This window comes from Typopeltis vanoorti, chromosome 21 (assembly GCF_054136105.1).
Source record: "Typopeltis vanoorti isolate ZY-2024b chromosome 21, IOZ_Tvanoo_1.0, whole genome shotgun sequence".
NCBI lineage: Eukaryota > Metazoa > Arthropoda > Arachnida > Uropygi > Thelyphonidae > Typopeltis > Typopeltis vanoorti.
The window spans coordinates 101429095-101454754 of NC_143569.1; the positions used below are offsets into that span (position 1 = coordinate 101429095).

General features: G+C 35.9%; 1 protein-coding gene across 1 annotated transcript in view; it reads right to left on the minus strand.

The window, feature by feature from the left end:
* LOC150095153 (PP2C-like domain-containing protein CG9801) overlaps nucleotides 1–1410 on the minus strand; it is a 151653-nt gene extending 150243 nt beyond the window's left edge. The window contains exon 1 of the mRNA XM_090411210.1: nucleotides 1277–1410. Coding sequence (XP_090267336.1) covers nucleotides 1277–1410 — 134 coding nt within the window. The remainder of the gene's footprint in view (nucleotides 1–1276) is intronic.
* Nucleotides 1411–25660: the final 24250 nt, after the last annotated feature.

The following is a 25660-nucleotide window of genomic DNA, read 5'->3' on the forward strand; positions in this document are numbered from 1 at the left end:
GGTATTCTTTGAATGGAAAAGACCTGGGTTAACCTTCTCATCATGATGTGAAGAATCTTTATATGGTTGTTCAACTGAAGGCCAGTTGCTGGTCCCATACACAGGCAGTAGGTTTTTTTGTTGTTGTTGTTGTTTCCCACTCTCTTGAGAAACTCTGGTTTTTCCTCATACAAAAACATGTAAAAAAACTAGAGAAACACATGCAATTAACAGAAATTAATAATACAGGTGGATTATGCAGTTTAGAGTGTCCTACAATTATTCCCCGGACTCTGCAGGGATGTCATAATAATTTAGAAGTGCTTTAATAATAATTTTCACTTTAAAACACCCTTTTTGAATTGTGAATATAAAATTTAAATTATGTAACATTTATTTCTCAAATAGGATCACAATGCTTTTTTTTGTGATAAAATAACAATAATAATCCACATTTGCAGTCTATCTGAATACGAGGCACAGTTTCAAAAAGATATTTGAAGGACAGGTATCATGATCAACAAGTAAAGATTTACTGTGCAGCACTTCTTTCAAAATGTGGTGTGTGGGGAGGGGGGGGGAAATCCTCATTTCCCAATTGTATATTTATGGCTTCAATCACAATCATTTCGAACAATTTTTCTTTTAAATCTTTTAAATGAAATGATATTACACATTGGCTATAAGCGTAGATTATGAATGTAATTTTTTTTTTAATATACACTAATTTCCAAAGTGTTATTCTTTTCGAATGAAAAATGTTAACATGATTTGCAGATGTTTAAGTATACTTAAACATCTCCATGTTATCTATCGATAAGTAGACAAAAGAAAACTTATTCCATTGATTCCAAACAAAGAATACCCTTAACGAAATGAATGTCTAATTTATTATAGCAATATCTCGAGATGTGCCCTTTAGGAAAATATCTTATTTTAAATAAATTATATATACACCCACACCCTACTGGAGTTCAAAATAATTATTCAAGGCAACACTAAATTAAAAATAATAAGGTTAAAGCGATTTTATTACAATAAACAAATGTGACAGTATACTTTTTTTTGTACCCACCCACTCTACTGATGTCGAATACACACAGAAACAAAATAAACAGTCGGCACAGAGTGATAAAAAAAAATACCTGGTAAAGTAGAGAGAATGTTTCACCAACAATAATTCTATATCAATGACAAGTTACCAGTTCAACGTTCTCCCATACTAACATCGCAGCGCGATATATAGTTAATTACGAACCGTAAATACATATGATATTACTCATCATATTGCACTCACCCAGACAGGTACTTGTGAATAAAGGATCCGGTGGAAGATGGAGACGTACATGGAGATTTGTTATCGTATCTGTTCTCGGGTCCAGATGATAGTTGCCGAAGAAACTCGGCAACCTTCTCTCGCAACGTAGGCATCATTGGACTCACTTTCCCTTTTGTCAACAGTCGCTCTGAATATCAACAAATATGCTCTGTCCTGCGATTAACGGTAAACGTAAGTGCGCCCAAGCCGTCGGTTTCTATGTGGGCATATGGACGTATGCAACACTAGCGCCGTTAGCGAATGGCAGCAGTACTGGCTGCAGATGTAACGTAGTGAAAGCGCCCTTGAGAAGTTATCGACCTCGAAATTCTAGCATTGTAGCACATGTTGTTTCTGGGTAGGTACACGTAAATTCTATATTATTGGAGGTAAAACTGCAAGATAAGTTTTTCAGTGAATAAAATTGATAACAAACATCTTGAATGGGAGGAGAAAGTAAAGCCACATGAATCCTGTCAAAAGTAGCCGTGCCTACATTTTTCATTTTTATAGAATTATATTCAACTAAAAAGTTACAAAAATAAATTGACTAATGATAAGCGATTCTCCTCAAGAGAATAACTTGTAAATGACATCACTTTAATTATAAAAATAACTTACAATGATTCAATTAGAAATTAAAACTGACTTATTCACTTCTGAATGGTGGCTGCACACTTGTGTAAAACCGAATCCTATAATCTCTCTCTCTCTCGCTGGATATGGATAGTTAATAAATCCAAACGATCAGAATGTTATACTGATATTATCAAATTGAACCTTCCTCTACCTATCTCTTTCGCTAGATATGGATAATTAATAAATCCAAACGATAAAGTTATATAGATCATCATGATAGAATTACTCATTACGCGAAATCAGCACACCTCACTAGGTATTTTGACGCCTGTGAGGAAAATGCTCAATTACGCACCTCCCTCTAAATGTGAAATGTTAATTATGCGATCCCTCAAACTGAAGACAGTTCTATTAATTTTAAATTTTTATTAGAAATCGTTTTTTCAAAATCATTATATTAATAAATATTACGACGTAAAAATAAACATTTTTTTTTAAACTGCATGTTTGTATAAATCAGTTTTTGACTACAAGCAGTACTTATCATAATAATATATTGTTTTCACAGTGCGTGAACGACTTAAGCGCGAGCGGAACTGACCCATCTAATTGAATTCCTTTTTAAAGATCATTATTATTATAATCAAAAGATACTTTGAAAAGGAATCCTTTTCAATATTTCGAGAAAAATAGAAAAAAAATACCTGGCACTGCTTGATTCCTTATTTCAGTTAGCTCTTTCTTTGAGAAGCAGAAGACCAACTTTTTATGTGTGATTATCCTTGAATAATTAATTTTTTTTCTCATTTCACTCTCATATCCTATGCTGCATATTTAAACTAATTATTTTAAAACTTTCTGGACTCTTGCCTCAACTATTACAATTTTTTATTAAAAACTGTCGATAACTGCCCATCTTGATACGAATTAGCAAGTTATACCTAATTAATAATAAAGTAGTTTTTTTAATTGAATTTTGAAAACGATAAAAAAATACTGCCGTGATACGAGCTTGGCTTTTCTCCATTTTTCTACTCTTTACTGATATTTAATAAACGAAATGTAAAAAAAGAAAAAAAAAAAGTGCAAGATTTGCCAGCAAAGGTTGGTCGATTGGTAGAGCCTCTGCTACTAATGGCTCACGCAAAAAGTTAAGGAAGTTTGAGCGCGGTTAGTAGTTGGAAGGGGTTGATCGTTCGATTCTGTTGGCACACTCTCCCTCGATGAGTCTTGGACTCTCTGGAGGTGTCACATAATAATAATAATAGATAGGGAAGATGACTTTACGTCATTCGCCATTTTATACTCTTGAACGATGACGCCTAGCTCTGTGAGCTTTAACGTATATACATTTCTAAAATTCGCATGAAAAATAATGGGCCATTTTAACATTAGTTTTCTGGCAAAAAAAAAAAAAAAAAATGTTCCCCATCTCTAAGGGGGAACTTGACTCTCTTGAGGTCAATACCTCTTAGAGATGGGGGGGGGGGGGATGTTTAGATGCTGAGATCGATTATACGTATTCAGTATGATTCTTCTTCTTTAGCCTTAACCGCAGCTGGATTTTTTTATGTGATTTCCACTCATGAAAGGTTATAAGCGTACAGTACATTTTAATTCTATTTTTTTTTATTAATTTTTATAAGTTTTTGTACTTTTTATTTATTTTTAATATAATCCGTGAACCCTGGCTGTAGAGACCAAAGATAGAACTTTTTGAAGTCACTTCTGACCTCCAATAAGTAGAGAATAGGAAATACCTAAATTTACTAATCCTTTTTGCCTTAGCCAATGTCTACCATCTCAAGTCAAACCTTTTGTAAATCATCTTCCATTTTGTTCTTTTACGATCCCCCCCCCCCTCCTCTTTCTTTCTCTTGGTGTCTACTCAGAGCTTAATTTTGTTCGTCTTTCGTCTGTTAATCTGCTAATATGGCTAGCTCATTGGCGCACCCAGGGAGAGGGACAAGGGGTTCTTCCCCCTAAAAAAACAGGGAAAAAGGAAAAAACACTGAAAAAATTTCCGAAAATCTTTTCCTAATTAAAATTCATTTTTTTTTTTTAATTTATGTTGTGTCGTGTCTTCTATTTCTGTGCTACTTATGAATTTGCGGTCACATAAGGTGGGAATACCCTATAGTGCTCGGGAATCCTAGCCGCTGTGCACGCAAGGCGAACGAAGTAGTGCTCAGTCGCTACTTTGTTTGCGCGAGCCGGTCAAGAGGAGATTACAGATATCGTGTATTGGCGATCACTGCAGATGCTCAGTCATAGGCCGTATGCAATGTGTAGTGTGTATTCTCAAATCGTTTACTCAACTTGCACCCCCAAGATTAAATCTTGAGTGCTCGCCCTCCCCGCACCCAAGATTAAATCTTGAGTGCTTGGCCCCCTCCAAGATTAAATCCTGAGTGCGCCACTGGGCTAGCCCATCTACATTTCATAATTTGCAGTACTTCACAATATCAGCTACTTCAACCATTTCTCTAATTCTATTATTTCTTATTCTATTTCTTTTTTTTTTTTTTTTGATGTGGAGCATTTTTCTTTTCAAGGCTGTTTGGGCCACACGCAATCCGTCTTCTTGTTTTTTAATCGTTGATCATTTATTTATTTATTTAATGTACGAGTAAAAATACAAGTAATTAATTAGAAAAACTGCATATAGATTGACAGTTCAGTTAACCAATCGATAGCACTATCTGGGAGTACGAGTAAATGCAAGTTGCTCAGGCCTCCAGGGAAGGAATACTTTTAGGAATGCAGTTCATAAGTGATATTGTGCATAATCTGCACAACACTACAGATCCTCCGTAGCTCAGTTGGTATAGACCAGTGTTTCTTAAGCTTTTTTAGATCATGCCCCACCTCAACGTCTCAAAGATTTTGATTCCCCCCCCCTAGCATAATAGTCAGTCAAGTTCTGATAAAGTATAATATAAATATGTACATGTGCATTTTCTAATTATCCCCCAAAATATTCAAATTGCCCCACGTTGAGAAACACTGGTATAGACGAAGCCCTTTGGTCAGAAAGACCTGGGTTCGATTCCCGTTCATGGCGTGAAGAACCTTTATCTGGTCTCTTTCGACGAAAGGTGAGTTAGCCAGTCTCATACGGGGGTAGGGGTTTTTGGTCCCCCAGTACAGACAAACCAGCCCCGTGAACACACGGATTACCATCAGGAATACCTATTTGATTGGTCACCTATGCTGGTCCCGAGCCCGGATAAAATTAGGAAGGATTGAGATGGTGTCGTACTTCCCTGTAAAAAGGGCCTCACGGCAGTTGTATCATCATACGCTAAATAAAATAACAGCACCACACAGGCAGAAGAGTGACTGTGAAATTCTTGTAAACACTGTAAATTTATTTACTGTAAGTAAATAAATAAACACTGTGTACATTCACATACACACACACACACACACACACACACATATATATATATATATACATATATGCATATATGTATATATATAGTTGCTGTAGCTGACGAGGCAAGAGATCTTGGTTATGGTGGTCAGAAATTTGAAGTTCACGGATCACGGATCCTGATTCTGAGGGGATGAAGAAGCCGTGGAAAGGGTTCAAAGAAGAATTATAAATATGATATCGAGTTTATGGAACGTAGATTACGAGGATGGATTGAGAGTATGTGGGCTGGAGACAATAGTAGACAGGAGAAAGTGGGGCGATAAGATAGAGTATATAATCTTTTGAGAGAGCGTTGAGAATATCGGTTGATAAAAATTTTCATTATATGAAAGGTGAGAGAAGACAAGGGGGGCATCCGATATTCTCAAGTTTGTGTGCGGTTAAAAAAGGAGTGAGAGCTAGATTTTTCTCTCAAAGAACCGTAAGTGAGTGGAATAGTTTGCCTGCTGGAGTAAGTGAATCAGGTGTGAATGAGTTTAAGAGAAGGTGTGACATAGTGTGGGTGACGTATGACCTCCCTCGATGAGTCCTTGACTCCATGGAGGTCTAATAGTAATAATAATAATTTAACGACATGGATGAGGTGAGTACAGCAGCTACTACCTCGTGATCCAACTCTAAATGATATATAATAATGTCATTATTATATGTAAGAAAGATCATGCATTCTAAGGCATTGATTATCGTATTAAAAATCCGAAATAAAGATCGACTTACTCAGGAACAACTGAAAAAAAATTATAATAACAAAATAATAATTAAAAACAGTTTTCTTCTAGTCGGAGATTAAAATCGAGTTAATATGAGCGGTGTGAAAGTAATGGCTCCTTTTTTTTATTCTTTATTTTATTTTCTTTCGATTCGAGCGGGTCATAAGCGTTACATGTCACTAGAGACTATATAGCAGTCTCTAGTTTCACCACAATGAATAGCGCTGTGATCGGTCACATGAGCGCAGCACACAAGTAGTTCAAAATGTCAAGTGTTATAGATGCACGTACGAAGCGGTGATTGAATTCCTTAATGCAGATTTGAGTCCGATAAAAATTCATACTAGTCTGATAAATGTGTATGGAGATCATATTGTTGACCGTGAACAGTTTAAATGCTGGCTTAGACACTTTAAGAATTATGAAACAAAGATGGGTTTTGCTTTTGGACTTTTTGGGAGAGACGCACCGCGATCAATTCAGAATGACACGTGGAGATGTTGCAGAAACTGAAAAAAAAAAAAAAAATGCAGCCATAGAATTCGGCCAACCAGAAACATAAGTGAGATCCCCTTCTCTACAATGCCCAACCTCGAGCCAGTTTGTGCACAAGGGACAAACTTCTACATCTTGTCCAAGACCCGGATCTAGCACTCTCTCTCTCTCTCTCTCTCTCTCTCTCTCTCTCTCTCTGACTAAGGATACCAATGTGCGGACGTCGAGAGGCCGAGTTCTTCACGGAGAGTTCCGATGTAGAAAGAGACTTTCAAGGAGTCAGTATACAGTGCCTTACTTAGGAAAAGGTGTATAGAGAATAGTGGAAACTGTTGAAAAATGAAAGAATGCTCGCAAAAAAAAAAAAAAAAAAAGGAAAATTGATCCATGTAAAAGCTATTGTTAAAGATAACATTTTCTGAGAAAAAAATTGGAGACATTACTTTGGTAACGTCCCTCCTATACACTTTTAACTTTAACAGTTTAAACTTATTCCGTGTTGAATTTTCGATATTCCCGTTGTTTTCACGAGACTTATGTCTGTGACTAACTGACGTTATCCTAAGAACTATATCGAGTGGTGGTGGTGGTGGTACTTTTTTTAAAAAACTTACACACCTATAGTACATAAGCTAAAACTGGGGTCTGCAAAAAGTAGACCCATTTTTAGCTTATGTACTGTAGGCATTTAAATTTGTTTTGATTAATTTTACCATTACAAATTGGTCAAGACAGAACTTGCAAATTTGAATAGAGATAAAAAAATAAGCAATTCTTAATAAAGATCCTAAATGCCAAATTGATTAAATTCCATCCATCCAATGTAGAATTATTAATATCAAGAGAACCATATTGCCAATAAAAATGATCTAATGAAAACCAAATTAAATCATATGGACGTTCTTGTGTACATCCTAAATTCCATATTTCATGAAATTAAATCGAACTAGGGTAGAGTTATTGCAATATAAAATTTCGATATATTCCGTAGTTGGAGGAAATGCCAACTAAACCTCTAGGTAGTAGACGACTTCCATCTCCTGGCGAAACACCATCGCCCTGCTCAGAGGCATGAAGTAGTCAGCACCACGTTTCGTACCTACATGTAGTGCGGGTGGTGGCCTTACTATTAACAATCTCAACACCATAATTACTTAACTAGGAAGCCAGCATCTCCTTCATTTTAGGATACAACTGTAAACCCCTTTCAGCAGACCAGCGGCTAAATGGTATATGAGATCAAACCCTGGTAACACTTTTGGAGGCTCCCCGATCTGATGTCTCATGCCAAAGGTTATCAGACGTCGAACCTTCTTTATTGTATGATTTGCTTTGGCTCAGCATTTCCTTGACTCAAAGAAACCTTGAACTGAAAATTATATATGACTGGAAGTTGATTGCATACGGCAGTGGCGGCATGAAAATTTTAAGTTGGGGTGCTGCATATACAAAATAAAAAAAAATAATAAAAATAATTATTTTTTTCTTAATCAGTAACCAATTTATTAATAAATAAATTTACATATTAAAATATTGCTTTATTAAAAATATTTCACCCTCACCATGAACAACACCAATAATAAAAGTTTCGTATCTCACAGAAATAACGCGAGCAAGCATACGATACACTGCCCAAACGAGCAGTGTCGGAATCACTTGTAACGTGCAATGAGAAGCGCAAACGAATATCGGCGAGTCTGGCTGCAATTGGTCGAATGTGATAATTCCGACACTGCGTCAGGTCGCAAGTGCATTTGTTTCGTAATCTAAAGCGTTAATCGAACAATTCCAATCATTAACTATTCAATCAATGTCAAAACATAAGATGTAACCTTTCACATGTTGTATTGCATTTATATAATGTTGTAAGCATCGCTATTATTTATAAACACAAACAAAATTTAATTTTTTTCATTTTTTACTTGGGATGCTGCAGTGTCGCAGTGCTTATGTACCAGCCGCCACTGGCATACAGTCTAATTACCCTAACAGAAATGATTTTCCTTTTCAATTTCCGTAATTCAGACTGGTTTCTCTTCTCCAACTCCACAGATCGAGCTGGAAGAGCAGCTGAACTATTTGCTGTCAGTATTAAATTTAACACAAGTTATTCATCAACCCATCATATTTTTTTTTAAATAACGAAACCTGTGGTGCGATCATAATTAAAAGAAACACACGTATTAACCACAGTGAAAATTATTTAATTGTAAATATTTTTTTATTGTTTAAAACTACTGTACTGATGATATCCTAAGATACTTAGGATGAAATATTTACAATTAAATAATTTTCACTGTGGTTAATACGTGTGTTTCTTTTAACCCATCATAATTCCATATACTGATCATTTTCTTCTTCTTAACCAGCTTCCTGTCTCCAAATACATCGCTGATGTTAGATCTCTTAGCAATCGGATAACTTTGTCTACGTTACCTTTTTTTTTTTTTTTTTTTTACGCAGTCAGTCAATCAGGCTCGTGCCCTATGGCATTACAGTTCGTGCGAACTATTTTTATGCATCATTTCTATGGTCAAATGTTAGCACCTGCTCTAATTCTCGCTAGGACGAGTGCCTTTATTTACCACTGAATTCATAACCTTCGACCTCTTTCCAAACACTAGTTTCCCAAAAAATGCAAAAAAAAAAAAAAAAAGAAAAAAAAGTATACATCCACTAGTTTAGCCGGCCGAGTGGTTAGAGCACCCTCTTTCCAACCAACGGGCTGCGCGTTCGAATTCCGCAGTGAGAATGGATGTTTGAGATTGTCTTTTTTTTTTTTTTTTTTTTTTTGAGGCCTGAAGTGGCTTGAAAAAGTTCTGTGTTCGGTCTCTAGAGCAGAATTTCCGGACACCTGTGCCAATAACAGACACGTGCACAGAGCTGTTTTAAATAAATGAATAGAATCTTGTCCAGTAATATATTTGTTAACCCCCAGCAGTAACGCTTATCATTTTTTTACACTGGTAGAAATGCAGTAGATACGTGAAACCGAACTAATTCAAAATAGGCTTTTATCAGATTGCTTACGTTTTACATTTTAAAGAAATGTTAAAAAAAAAAACTACAGAAAAAATAATAAAAATAATAATAGATAATGTTATTTATACATTATTATGATAAAACGAAAGAAAATGAAGAAACACAGCTAATCATAATCTCCACAAGGGAGGTGTGATGACATGTGCTTTTAGAGAAAGTTCAAATAAATTTTGTTTTCAAGCTCTGGTCAGAATTAATAAATGTGCAATTAGTGGTAAAATGAAGGTAGGACGGACTCCTGATCTTCTCCCTCTGATACCAAAGTAGCGATCAGGATTCTCTCCTATCAACTGAAATTAATGTTTTTTACTCGTCTGTTGGATTATGACAGATGCAACTAAGAGCTGAGGCTAGTAGATTACAAATGAGTGGGTTCTCTGGCCGGTTTACCTGTTTTGAGGAATGAAAAATCTGAGTTCTCAAGAAGAAAAACTCTGTCACTATTATATGAGATCTTAACTCGCCTCCAATTGAAAAGCTTTTATAAAGGTTCCTCGTGTCTGTTTTCACGTGATAGAAACTCATCTTTCCAGTCGAAGAACATATGATCCAATTCTTTCGTTTTCCGGACTGCGCTACGAACGTGGGGTCTCTCGATTCCAAGTTCCGTGATCCGAGATTATAGTAATGAAGTCAGGTTATTTCAATTCTATCCTCATAAACATTTTAATATATATATGAAAGAATGATCATTAACTCGGTTAACATACATATTTTTATGAAGAAATGAATGACTAGAACCGAGATTTAAGTAAAAGGGTTTTAATATAAAAACACTACTAGTTTAGGCCTGTAACAGCCTTCATCAGGTGACATTATAAAAGAAAGAAAAAAGAAAAAACACTAAAACATTGAAGCTTAAATAAACTATGAACATCATAGAGAGTCTCTATACATAATTGATATTAAATCATTGTGGTTGTATTTAAAGCTGTTCTTTCGTTAGTTGTATTGTTGGGAAAGTGCGTGCTAGTAGCATCTCTTGAGCGCCAGTACATGATTACAGCTGAATGACTATTTGGGAGGTTGTAGCTCAAGGTATTATTTAGATGAACAGGATTGAAGATGATTTCTCTAGATTCCACGATTTTTCTCTCAAGTTCATCATTGCAACGGAAAATGTTAGTAGATTTTTCCCAGCAGACTTTGTGACTTTGGTTTTCATCATTACGATTAGCCGAGAAAAGGATATGACTTGATAATGCACTGGCTCGCTGTCTCTTGTAAGTCATTCGACAGATTTGTCTTGTAACAAATCTGTCGAATTGCGTATGGAAGAACACATGAGGAACATTACTTACAAGAGACAGCGAGCCAGTGCATTATCAAGTCATATCCTTTTCTCGGCTAATCCTAATGATGAAAACCAAAGTCACAAAGTCTGCTGGGAAAAATCTACTAACATTTTCCGTTGCAATGATGAACTTGAGCGAAAAATCGTGGAATCCAGAGAAATCATCTTCAATCCTGTTCATCTAAATAACAACTTGAGCTACAACCTCCCAGATAGTCATTCAGCTGTAATCATGTACTGGCGTTCACGTGATGCAGCAAGCACGCACTCTCCCAACAATGCAACAAACGAAAGAACAGCTTTAAATACAGCTACAACGTTTTCATGCTAATTATGTATAGAGACTCTCTATGTTGTTCATAGTCTTTTAACCATCAGTGTTTAGTGTTTTTTCTTTTTTCTTTCTTTTATAATGTCACCTGATGAAAACTATTCAGGCCGAAACTAGTAGTGTTTTTATATTAAAACTTTTTTACTTAAATCTCGGTTCTAGTCATTCAATTCTTCATAAATATGGTTCCGCAAATTTTGGTAAACATTCCATATACTAAATTTCAATAAAAATCCGTCCAGATAAACCTGACAAATAATGTTAAGACGAACGCATAGATAAAAAAGAACCTGCCAGGCGTTATGTATTTCGAGAAACGCACCTAAACAACAGAAGTGCATCAGAAAAATCAGGAGCCCTGCAAAGAGTCGTGAGATCAACATACGCTAGACGAGGTACATATTTATAACTAATTCAATAGAGAAATTTTATATTTATATTCGAAAAATATCAATATTTAATACCCATAAATACATTTATACAATTATACAAATAATATTCATTGTAGCTGTGTAATTAAGCACACATAATAATTATATTTGAACTGTAAAACTAACTAACTAACTAAATAAATAAATAAATAAAATAAAAATAAATCCCCTAAAGCTTTTTTATTACCAAAGGGATCGGCGGAATTCTTTTAGTCCTAACTAACTTTTGGAAACCGGGAAAGGCTGTCTCCGCCTCAGCCGTAACCGAGAGTCGATAGTTATTGATGATTTAAGAGGCATCGTCGCCAAATGTGAGACCACCACCACCCTCCTTATTGTGTAATTTTTAGCCTACCATACTAATGTATAAAAGAGAAAATGCTATTTACTCAGCTTTTGTCATTTTGTACTCTTTTAAATTATTATTTTTTAATATTTTGCTAAGGATTATTAGTTTTATGTTAACTTTCCCTGCTAGTTTTTATTACGTATTACATTTAAAAAATTCTAGCCGCACAAGATTGTGTAATGGAACAAGAATAAAACATAATCGAAACACTGGAATGGTGAACGCTTCTTTAGATGAGTGCAATTTAGTGTTCGCTAAGCATTCGTTATGTTAAATAAATAAAACGAGGCCAAGCATTCCAAGTTACTAGAATGGACGTGAGATTAGACTGCTTCAGCAATGGCCCTATATTTCAATGTAGCTTCATCAGAGTTAGTATGGGAAAAGATTTGTTTGGTTTATGCTTGCGACCGCAAGAAAAACCAAAATCTGATTCTTTGTTCACGCACTGCCGGTAATTACAGGACCTAATTTTTCCTTTCTCTTGTCTGATACTGTTTCTTTTATGATAAGCTCGATTGGTCTTCCAAGTTTATGATTTCTTTCACTGATGAAAGAAATGATTTCTTTCACTTCTACTTCATTCCCCCCCCCCCGCTCTCCCAGTTTTCGAGACTTTGTGAGGTAAGACGTCACGAAGGATAAAGTCTGTGAATACGAAGAATGTTGAAAAAGTGGGACACCGTGTTGGGATAAGGATTTTACGTGCGAAAAGTGTACCGATATGGAACCGTGAACTTCCGTACAAAACCTTTAACAGTGTTTGTACTTTGGGTATTCTGTAACCTGTCAGCACGCGCCAACTAGCCAAGGTTCGTCACGCTGGCAGTGCCGGAACAACTCGCGAAATCCCGCAGTGCGTGAGGTACATGAGCTTCGAGGAGGTGAGGAAAGGGCCGATGAGAGCTCTCATGGGAACAAACGAAAGCTTATGGCGAGGGGAGGAACATTAACGATAATACTTCCGCTCCAAAATTGACTTTTCGAGATGTGGCAGCATCTTATTCTGATATAATCCTTAAGACTTTCCCAGCTCTCGATATTGTGTACCACTTGAAAAAGGTGCCTTGGATGAATCGCTATCCTTATTTGCAGTTACATCTGTAATATCTCAGTAAGACCTTCCTAGCATCACTACAAAATGCATCTTTTTTTTTTTTTTTTTTTTGTATTTAAACCTTTCTCTAAGTAGTACCAATAAAAGTATAAAGGAAGCAATAATTTGGAAAAAGTGCAGTCAAATGTCAGGGCAAAGATTTCTTTAACAGACAATATTTACCTTGACATTATAAACTCACCAGAAAATTCCATAGCATGACGATTTATGACAAACCCAGAGCCGGATTTACGCATAAGCTAGACAAGCTGCAGCTCAAAGCCTCACATTACAAGCGGCCTCTATCTCAGTATAAGTGACCTAAAATTTACTTAGCAGGGGGAGGCCTCTTGAAAGTTATAGCTTAGGGCCACAGCAGCCTTAAATTCGATCCTGGACAAACATTAGAATAAAACTGGTCCAATTCTCCCATGCTGTCAGGTCACGTGTCAGCATTCATGGTTCAGGTACACGTGAGCATGAGACGCGATCAGTTTCATCCCACTTTACCATTACGTTGATTTCAGCTTTTTAATTTTTTAAATGATATTTACAATTATTAAAATATGTTTAAGCATGCAGTTTCTGAGGTGAAATTTTCAAAATTTGCTAAGAAGATGATTCGACAACCTTGTGTTGCGACAATGCTCCTCAAATAGGCCTTCGTAGCACACACATTAATGCGGTAAACATAAATAGCTATAAAAATAATGACAGAGCACATAAATATGGCAGGCACGTAGTTGGAATCGAGGTTCTGACAACTATACACAAGCAAGTGAGGATGGGCTCTTGATGAGAATCTAAAACAGGGAGCCAATCATAAGTTAAAAGCTTAAGTGTCAGCGTCCATAGAATTCTGAACAAAAACGGGAAGCTGAGAAAAATAACAATTATATACGGTCGATACTATATTTCGCAACTGTTTACGGAAACGACCTGCAATTATAATGAAACACAATATTGTGTCACTTAAACAAAGAAAAATGTTAACCGAATTCGGAAAGAATACTAAATAGTACTATCCATCAGACTAACACAACCGATTGTGGCATTTGATGGAATTCGCGTGAAATGAAATAGCCAATTCGCTAAAGGGAAAAGCTGAAATAAGCCGCTAAGTGAGACATATTTTTGGTTATAAATTTTAGGAGGGTTTACAAAATACGCAAGAATAATTTCCAAATTATTCTTGGCCCACCTTGGTTAAATAGATTTTAATAAAAATCAGTATTCGGTATGCTTACAAAAAATCGTCGAAACACCTTTCGTTTGAATTGGATTATTGATGTGGAGAAAACAGGACAAAACGGTTCTTAAATTATAAATGGCAATAACTTCGCTCCAATTAGGTGTAATTTAATAAACGTTGGGATTTAGGATATAAACTATAAGTTGTCTACGTACTTCAGATCTGATTTCAATCGGTTTCCTTGTGGTGCCAAAATCAGGCAAAAGACATTACTAGTGAGACATGACTGCAGACTCATAAAAAATAAATAAAAAGGTACCTTTCGTAATAAGATACTTGTATAGAAACACAATTGAGTGAGACTTTCCGTAGCAGTCGGAAGCTCTCAATCAATCAGACAGGTTCTTCCCGTCTAGGATGAAGAACATTTATTAGTCTCGTGTGTGGCAAAAGTTTTTTTTTTTTTTTGTCACCTCTCAGAAACTCGGGTTTTTCATTATGCAACTGGCAAGAGAACGCACGTCATTTACACATAACAATGTATATTTAGGTATAAGACTAACCACTTTATCCTAAAATGATGGTTACGAAAACCAATGTGGGTTTTTGAAACCATCATTTTAGGATAAGGTGCCTTAAGGGCGTGGAAATATCGTAGTTCTTATTACTACTTAGTAATAAGAACTACGATATTTATGAATGTACTATATCAGTAAGTAGTCTTGAGTCAAGGATTTAACAAGAAAATTACTGTCTACACAAACGACTACACAAACATTGGATTTAGTTGTTTCTTATAATTATGCTATTCCAGTGGTTAAATTCAGCCGGGGCTCTCCGGGGCCGGGCCCCGGAACTTTTTTTTATGCACTGGACCTGGAACATTTTTCTGTTTTGTGACTTTCTCCCTTTACGGTAGCGATTTTCAACCGGTGTGCCGCGAGATTTATGAAAATAAATTAATTGAAAGAAATAATGTCGTAATTTGCACATTTATTTATTAGTGTCTGGCCTTCCATCTTCTTGCGTGTGTAAATCAATCAAAATTATGCCTATTTTTTTCCAGCATCATCATCAAAAAAATTAAAAGAATATATTTTTAGTGCCGCAGAATTTTAATAAGTAGTCTAGGTGTGCTGTGTTATGAAAAAGGTGGAAAATCACTGCTTTACAATAATTAAGTCTAACGCGAAACAGACAACAATGACAGGTTATTAAGACGTGTATATGATTGGTGCGGTATTAACAAAAGATCGCGCGACCGAAAGATAAAAGCATAGCCAACAATTGAGTTGAAATGCTAACTCTTCAACCGAATTCCATATGTGAAACTACCATAACAACATTCACTATATATATATTTCTTAGTTTTAACACGTTCGGTTGAATTTTATTGCTGCCTTGCAGAGAACGAACTCACACACACATACACACACATCTCATTAATAACAATAGTTTTTAGTTAGATACTGTGTTTGCTGGTGCAGCATATGGTTTTGCTTGAGTCTATACAGCATAGTTTCTGTATGGGGGGAGGGGCATGTGATTCATTCATTAGCGTCGTTTTTATCCCAGTTGTCTCTAATTACACTATTTGTTGAGAAATATATAAATATACATGCCTAAATTATTGTGTTATTAATCAACAACTGTTTACAGTTTTGCATGTGTATAATAATAAAAGTACTTGTTTTTCTTGCCTCTGCAGTATAGTGGCTGTTGGGGAGGGCGTCTTGTTTACCGCTGCAAGCGAGTTACTATCGCCTGACGTGAACGTATTTAAGCTTTTTTTATTTGCGAGGTACAGGCGAAACTTTTCATTTCTTTTATCGAAAAGTAAAATCAGGGGTGCGAGTTCAATGCGAGAGCGAGTTATATTCGAGTAAATACGGTATTTCAACTATGGATAAGTACATTAGTACCTTCTTTAAATGGAAAAATAGCTCGGATGACAGCGATAATACAAAACGAGTTTGTAATGACAGTTTGTGTGTAGTTTCTGAAGAGAAAGAGGTCTGACGAGTCCAGAAACACAGAATTCCCACCAGTTGCAATGCGATAATATTAATATGCTGAACGAAAGGAAAGATTTGCTGACTTGCTGGACACTCGACCAGTGGATCGCATTCAAAGGTAAATACAATTGGTTATTTTGTAGGAACGTTTTTCTGTTTGTGACTTTTCTTCCTTTATGGTAATTATGCCTAAATTATTGTGTTATTATTCAACAACTGTTTACAGTTTTGAATGTGTATATAAAGTCAATATCAACAGTCGCCTGATTATGAATGCGTGATGAAAGAGACGGGAAGGTTTGGAGCTTCCTGGGATAGTATTCAAAAGGTAAATACAATTGGTTATTTTGTTTAGGGCCCGGAACTTATTCATTTAGAATTTAACCACTGTGCTATTCAAAAAAAAAAAAAAAAAAATTCTATCGAGTCGCAGTTCTTTTGTAAAAATTCATACGCAGGATTCCAGCGAACAGTGTTAATTAAAAGGACAAAAGGATAAAGTAAATACCTAAATGTGAAAGCCATGTTCAAAAGGATATCAGATATAAAATTCAATACGAAGAAAGAATGCAAAGATAGTCATAGTAAGATGGCTCATGAACAGGATGAAGGTATAAATGATTAGATTACAAATTATATTTATGTTTTGAATAATTGTTGAGTAATATGATCCTGTGCAAAAGTGCTGCACAGAAGCCTTGAAACATACTCTGAATCTCAACAAATATAGCTGTATAAATTTGCCTAAGATTGTAGATAGTCATCTTAGGACATAACTAGTACCTGCTTTCTCTCTCTCTTTATTTTTTAGACTTTAGTCTTTGTGTTGTCTATAATTTTTCTTTTTAGATAGAGGGCGCCTAATTAGGATTTTAGTCTTTAGCGTGTAAATATCGTACTTGTTGCTACAATTTTGTTAAACTAGTCCCTTTGTTACACCATGTTGTAGTCTCGCGTACTGTGATAAACTGTTTTTGTGCTCTGAAGATGCTGGTTATAACACCAGCCAAATATCAGCAATAAGTTAATAAATAATTATTTACTTATAATTCTGTGTTTGGATATATACCGTTAAAATTAAACAATATGAACGAAGAACACATAAGCCTTTCTACACGTTTGAAGTGCAATATTTGTATTCGGGAAGCTTGTCACCAGATTTCGTTCAATTTCTGCTGATAATAATTCTGATACTGTTTTGCAATCTAGAAATAATTTTGAAAATACTAAAAAGTCGTCCACAAAATAATCTACTAGATCTTGATTATATATGTGTCTTTGCTTTAGAAACAGTTTCGCTTTCTGACATTGATTTATCAATAGGAAAGTAAAATTTGTAAAGAGAATTATAGGCAGCTCGTCTTTTGTCGGGCTCCTTTGTTAATTTTATTATTATTGTTATTTCGTGACACCTCCAAGAAGTCAGAAGACTCATCAAGTAGTCCACTACACCGAACCTCTGATATCATCATCATTTACGTCAATGCCATCTACTGCTCACCACCACCATCACTAGTATTTTTTTGTCTGTAAATTGCGTGTGTTCTGAAGGGCCGATTTGTCTGTATGCTGGATGAAAAACCCGAGTTTCAGGGAGAAAAAACCGTGCTACCTCCGTATGAGATCGGCTAACTCACCTTCAATTGAAAAAATCCCAGTTGAAAGAACTTAGGCCTTTTCCAATCGAAGGGCGCAATGTACCGTCTTTCTTCCGATTGCGCTACGGAGGCCCTTAATCTATTTATAATAGAATAAAACACTTGAATTCGCAATTTATCTGAGGGATTCAGATTTGTGATTGAGTCATTTTCACTATTTATTTCATCACGAAATATTTTTCGCTTACTTTCGTTGTCTTTCGAAAATTTTAAATTCCGATTTGGGTGCAAGTTCTTTGGCAGAACTTTCAATCTCAAAAAAATTATTTCGAGTACGCAGATTCGTGTTGAGCATGAGTAGCTCTATTCACGGTATTTTTCTTTGACATTCGATTAACTAAAGATTCTATGGTAATAAAAGAACAGGTAAACTGTAAATGGCAAGTCTATTCATTATTCCAATTTAATGGCATTTATATTAATATTTAAAATAAGTTATTGTACTACGGTATTCAGTGTTGCTACTTTATTTTATCAAGTTTTGGTAACGTAATAATCTGATTGAATTTTGATTGTTGTCCGACTACAGTAATCCCTTTGATTATAATCACAGAACACGACCAATGCCGACGCCGTAATACACCACACAATACATCTGACCCGAACCGATAGAATCGGCGCGGGTCGGATTTTGATCGGCGATTTTTCAACAATTCAAAAATCACCGGCGTACATCATTAAATTACATTAATAATTTTAAGCATGCATTTTTTAAAATCATACAATTTTCTCATTTACAATACATTCTTCTTCTTCTTCTTCTTCTTTTTTTTTTTTGCTTTGCACCCTTCCCCACCTAACTACATCCCATATTGAAATATGAGGAGGGAAGGAAGCGCAAGTGCTAAGGAATCGGAAAATTTTCGACTTCCGGTTTTTAACGAATATGCACGTTTTGGGGTCCATAGAGGTCGATAGGACACTTTCTGGAATGATGTCTGTCTGTCCCTAGTGGTACGTCAGAGCAAGGCGGGGAGACGAATACAAGAGTGCCTAAGGCCTACGAAAACTTTAATGCGGCCCTGCTTCTGCTTCGTTCAGAAGTGTGCATGTCGTTTATCTTCTATTTATTCATTATTTTTTAGTACTAATCATACATAAGCGATGGTCAAATTAGCAAGCCCCAGGCTGGTTCGGCCTCCAAAAATCAAAGTTAAAGACATTTTCTATAACGTCTGTTTTTCTATAATGTTCTTTAAGGTTTTTCTAACTCGATAATTGTTGTTGGTGATGTTGTTTTTCTGTATATTATGTACAAGAAAGTGTGCAATGAATATTTTTTATACCAAAAGAAATTATGAAATACAGGGTGTTCGGGATAAATTTGACATATTTATAATTAATTATATTTTTCCGTAAGTTACATGTATTAACACACACTTCTCTTCATTTAAAAGTTTGGACCCTTCTTCATTCATATACAAGATGTCAGAAAGGATGGATAGCTGGAACCCACCTGAATCATGGAAGAGAATAACTTGTATCATGATGATTCGTGCCCGCCATCAAAATAAGGATATTACGACTGCTGCCCAATGCTCCCTGAATACAGTAAAAACAATCAGGCATGAACTAGAGACTTGCAATGGTGACTACGAGGATGTAGCAAGAAGAAAGATCCCTAGCAGACGATCTGATTGCGTTCGTACAGCAGAATTCCTCGCAAATCTGCAGGAACAGGTGTTGAAGAACCCTGGCATTGGAATTCGGGCTTTGTTCGTGGAGTTGCTAACTGTAGTCAAGCCCTGGATAACAAAGGTAGCCAATGGTAGGCCGTATGTATGGCAGCAGGATTCGGCCCCTTGCCACACCTCTGGGAAAAGTCAAAAATGGTTGTCTGAAAATTTCTACGACTTCACCAGTCCAAATGTTTGGCCTCCAAACTCCCCAGACCTTAACCCCATGGATTATTTTGTATGGGGCGCAGTTGAAAAAGACACCAATCGCACTTCCAGTAATACAAAAGCCCAGTTAATGGATAAAATTAAAACAGTTTTTGCGGCCCTTCCCAGGGAGACTGTAGCATCAGCTTGTTCGAGGTTCCGAAGCAGAATTGAAGCTGTGATCGATGCTAATGGTGGTTATTTTGAGTAAATCTTGTTGATAGTATTGTAATTAACTCTGCCTGTAATGTTTTTTTGTCAATTCATTAAATTTAATAGATACAAAGAAGATTTTCTTTTTCCTTACGAAACTGTCAAATTTATCCCGAACTCCCTGTATGAAACTTTCAAAATCATATAGCCTTATGCTTATGTCCTATCCATGGCCTTTTGAATGAAAGAAAAGTGGACGCGCAGAGGAGTACGCTATATCTGTCATCCACAGATGGTTTTCTTATTATGCAGTTTTTCATTATACTGCTGCTATCGAACGTGAGTCATGAGATAAGGACACGCGGTGCTTTTGCCCAGTTTCACATGCAACGCGATTTTATCAGATCATTTATTCAAATATTGTACTAACTGTATTTTAAACACCTGGCTTCTCATCACTAACTTATCATATCATATATGGCTTCTAATCACTAGCTTATCATATATATATATATATATATATATATATATATGATAATATATATATATATATATATATACTGAATTCTAAGAATTAGAAAAGCAAATTAATTTAATTTAACACAACATATTTCGTAGGAATGCTGACTTCTTCAGGCATGAGAACATTAAAAGCAAACATAAAAAACACCGTAAAGAAACATTGTACCACTACAATTACAGATTGGAATTAAGTTTGAACTGAAGCTACAGTCCGGGCTGAAGTTCTATTGTTCAGCATATGTGAGCGTGTGACTTCACGAGTGCGCCACAATCTGAAGGCAGAACTATGTGAGTCTGCCAAACTATAATTAAGGTTACTGTTTATGTGAGAAGAGTCTAGGATAATTTCTTTGGATTCAACTATGCAGCGGTCATCGTGGCCTATGTGAATGTTTGATGTTATATTCCAGTCTATTTTGTGTTGGCAGCCTTCGTTATTTGTGTTCACTGAGAACAGGACATGGCTTGAGAGGACGCTTGCTCTGGTTCTACTATGAGCGATGTCTCTCTGATGTTCTTCGAGACGCAGGAGGCTGGACTTTTCTCAGTTTGGCCATAATTATGGCTTCCGACAGTCACATATGATTTTATATACAGCTGGTAGCTGAAGATGGTTGTGAGCCATCTGTTTTGGCTAGCTTTGAATTTACCTGAGTTTAGGAAGAGTGGAAAAGCACGGTTTTATATTAAATTTTTTCAAAATTCTTCTTAGTTTCCTGGAGAGCAGACTCGCTCTTCAGGAAACTAATCTACTAGACACTACTAGATATAACCCTTGGGGTTGTGTTGTGTATCAGTGTTGTTTTGAGGATGGCGGTATAGTTGTTTATTGGTAGTTTTTGAAGAGTAGCCATTATTTATGAAGGTTCTTTTGAGATGTTGTAGTTCATTTTTTAGCTCCTCCTCATCTGACAATACAGACCTGGCACGATGAGCCAGAGTGGAGATGATACCTAACTTCTGAGCTGGATAGTGGTGTGAGGACGTATGCAGGTATCTCAGTTTTCTTGTGTCTTGATTTTCTGAAGATCGAGATTTTTAAGGAGTCAGACATCTTAGTAAGTTTGATGTCTAAAAATGGTAGAGATCCATTTTCTTCTTCGATGGTAAACTTGATGTCTGGGTGGAAGTTGTTTAAGTGATTTAAAAAAGTGTGAAGATTATCTATACCATATTCCTAAATAAAGAATATATCATCCACCTGACGGAGACAGATTTTAGGTTTAAGCGTAGCAGTAGAGATGGCCTTGTCTTCGAAATCCTCGAAAAAAAAATTGTTGGCTAGTATTGGATACAGGGGGCTGCCCATTGCTAATCGCTTATTTTGTTTATAAATTTTTTCTTCAAACTTAAAGTAGCCTGAATTAATACAATGTGACAGCAGAGCAAACATCTTTTTTTGAGATCTTGTTACTTAGAATATTGAGAACCTCTTGAGTTGGAACATTTGTGAAGAGTGCCACTACATCAAAGCTCGCCATAATATCTGAATTCTTGAGCTTTATATTTTTAAGTTTGGAGGCAAATTCTGTTGAATTTTTAACGTAAGAAGCAGATTTTCCTGCTAAACCTTTTAAGGCTAGATATTTTGATAACGTATATGCAGGTGAGTCAATACTCTCAACAATTGGCCTTAGTGGGCAATTTTCTTTATGTACCTTTGGAAAGCCGTATAATCTAGGGATGAGTGGATGTAGAGAACGAAGAGAAAGGCGTATGTGTCTTGGAGGTTCCATGGTCTTTTTAAGAAGGTTGTTGGTTCTTTTATGTATCTCTCTCGTTGGGTCTCTCTCCAGCTCCGAGTATGTATCTGACTCTAATAACTAATATTTTGTTATGGTAACCTTTTTTATTTAGGACGACAGTTGCATTACCCTTGTCATCTTGGAGGATGATAACATCTTTGTTCTTCGTAAGTTTTTTAATGGCTAGTCTTTCACCAGGAGAAATGTTGTCAACTGGGGCTTTTTGCGTTGTTGATTGCAAATATCTTCATTGCGAAGTAAATTCGCCTCTGTGGTAGGAAAAAGTGAAGTAGCTTTCTCTGTCTTAGTGAGGAACAATTCTCTAGGGATTGTTTTAGGCGAAAGAACCAAATCCAGACTTTTGAGGGGATACGTTCTTCTTCAGGACTAAGAATATACGACGAATTGTTTATCACTAATTTTTTGAGGCATTTATAATGATTGTTAAGGGCGGATCGTTCTTGTGCTGATTTGAGCGAATTAAATTTCCTAATTAGCTTACATTTTTTAATGTTCTGACATCTTGAGGACCTACATGTGCCGGGCCTCTTGAATGTAGTACCATGACACGTAGTTTAAGGATGCCGCTGATGTCTGACTCCTTAAAAATCTCGATGTTCAGAAAATCAACGCAGACGGATAGATACCTGCATGCGTCCTCACACCACTATCCAGCACAGAAGTTAGGTATCATCTCCACTCTGGCTCATCGTGCCAGGTCTGTATTGTCAGATGAGGAGGAGCTAAAAAATGAACTACAACATCTCAAAAGAACCTTCATAAATAATGGCTACTCTTCAAAAACTACCAATAAACAACTATACCGCCATCCTCAAAACAACACTGATACACAACACAACCCCAAGGGTTATATCTAGTAGTGTCTAGTAGATTAGTTTCCTGAAGAGCGAGTCTGCTCTCCAGGAAACTAAGAAGAATTTTGAAAAAATTGAATATAAAAACGTGCTTTTCCACTCTTCCTAAACTCAGGTAAATTCAAAGCTAACCAAAACAGATGGCTCATAACCATCTTCAGCTACCAGCTGTATATAAAATCATATGTGACTGTCGGAAGCCATATTATGGCCAAACTGAGAGAAGTCCAGCCTCCTGCGTCTCGAAGAACATCTGAGAGACATCGCTTATAGTCTCTCTGATAATCAAGACCGCCAACATGAAACAGACTGGAATATAACATCAAACATTCATATATGCCACGATGAAGTAGAATGTTGCATAGTTAAATCCAAAGAAATTATCCTAGACTCTTCTCACATAAACAGTAACCTTAGTTATAGTTTGACAGACTCACATAGTTCTGCCTTCAGATTGTGGCGCACTCGTGAAGTCACACGCTCACATATGCCTAACAATAGAACTTCAGCCCGGACTGTAGTTTCAGTTCAAACTTAATTCCAATCTGCTATTGTAGTGGTACAATGTTTCTTTACGGTGTTTTTTGTGTTTGCTTTTAATGTTCTCACGCCTGAAGAAGTCGGCATTCCAACGAAATATGTTGTTGTGTTAAATTAAATTAATTAGTTTTTGTAATTAAAATGAAAAGCCAAACGGCTAGTTTTCTGGCAATTTAATAGATATTAAAGGGATAAAAATCCTATGTTGTTATATAGCCAGTAAGTGAAACTCAAGATCGAGAACTACGATCTATGAGTTTCAATGCCGAAAAACTATCGGCGAAGGCAATTCGAAGCAAAGGTGGAGCAAGCTCCCTCACTATTCTTGATATTCTCTCATAATGTAAAACACAGCTCCTAGGAGATGTAATACTGTCATTACATTATGAGGAGAGGTCACTACCCAGACCGGTTTCAACCTTTTTTGAGGTCTCATCAGTGAGTAGGTAGACCTGGAAGATATCAAAGCTTAGTGAAAAGAACTTACACACCTTCACTATACGAATGCCATAAAGGTGTGCTTATATTTTGTAATTAAAATGAAAAGCCAAACGGCTAGTTTGGCTTTTCATTTTAATTTTACATCTCCTAGGAGCTGTGTTTTACATTATGAGAGAATATCAAGAATAGTGAGGGAGCTTGCTCCACCTTTGCTTCGAATTGCCTTCGCCGATAGTTTTTCGGCATTGAAACTCATAGATCGTAGTTCTCGATCTTGAGTTTCACTTACTGGCTATATAAAACATAGGATTTTTATCCCTTTAATATTAATTAGTTTTTCTAATTCTCGGAATTCAAATCAGTAAATCATATGAACACACACACACACACACACACACACACGCACACACACACACACACACACACACACACACACACACACACACACACACACACACACACACATTATATATATATCGAAGATTCACTCGGTTTGATATGAAATTTAAAAAAAAAATTAATGACTAGATCCAAGGTTTAAATAAAAAAAAACTTTTTTTATTTAAATCTTGGATCTAGTCATTGGATACAAGATTGGATCTGCTAGCAGTCACAGAAACAAAAAAGAGAGGTCAAGGTTGCCAGAAAATGAAAGATGGGTATATACTTTTCTATTCAGGGGTAAACCCAAGAGAATGGGGAAAACAAGGGGTAGCTTGCGTAATTAAACCAGATCTCAAAGAATATATTACTAAATGGCAACTAGTAAACGAAAGATTGTTGACAATCACTATAGATTTTAAATCAGACAACCAAGTATTCACTGTAATTGTTGCATATGGCCCAAACGATAATGCTAATAAAGAAATTAAAGATGAATTTTTCGAACTCCTACAAAAAACAATTGAAGAAGTTGAAGGGCTTATCATACTACTAGGAGACCTTAATGGCCAGGTAGGGAATCAAGTAGATGAGGAAACGAAACAAGTGTTGGGATCACGAGGAGAAATAACCGTGAATAATAATGGAGAAAGAATAATAAATCTTTGCCTTACAAATAATTTAATAATAACGAATACTATGTTCAAGCATAAAGAAATCCATAAGTTTACCAGGGAAGAGCCCAGTAGAAACAAAAAATCTATAATCGACTACGCCATCATAAGCAGATCGTACTGGAAGTATACAAAAAATGCAAGAGTCTATAGAGGTCCTGAAATAGGCAGTGACCACTGCTTATTAGTATTGGAAACAATCCATAAAATAAAAGTTGAAAAATGTAGAAAATGTAGCAAGGAAATAAATGTTAAGATAAAAAACTACAAACTAAAGAAAGCAGAAACAACCATTGAGTATAAAAGTAAAATAGAAGAGAAGATGAAAGAAGTAGAAAAAATGATATATGAAGACCAAGATATATACGATACATGAAAACCTACGGTACAGGTTCAAAACACTTCTTCTAGAAACAAGTAAAGAAATTTGTGGTGTATCATTAAATAATAAATAGAAGAAACATAAAACACCTTAGTGGACTGAATAACTAAAAGAAGAAATTAAAAAGAAAAAGCAA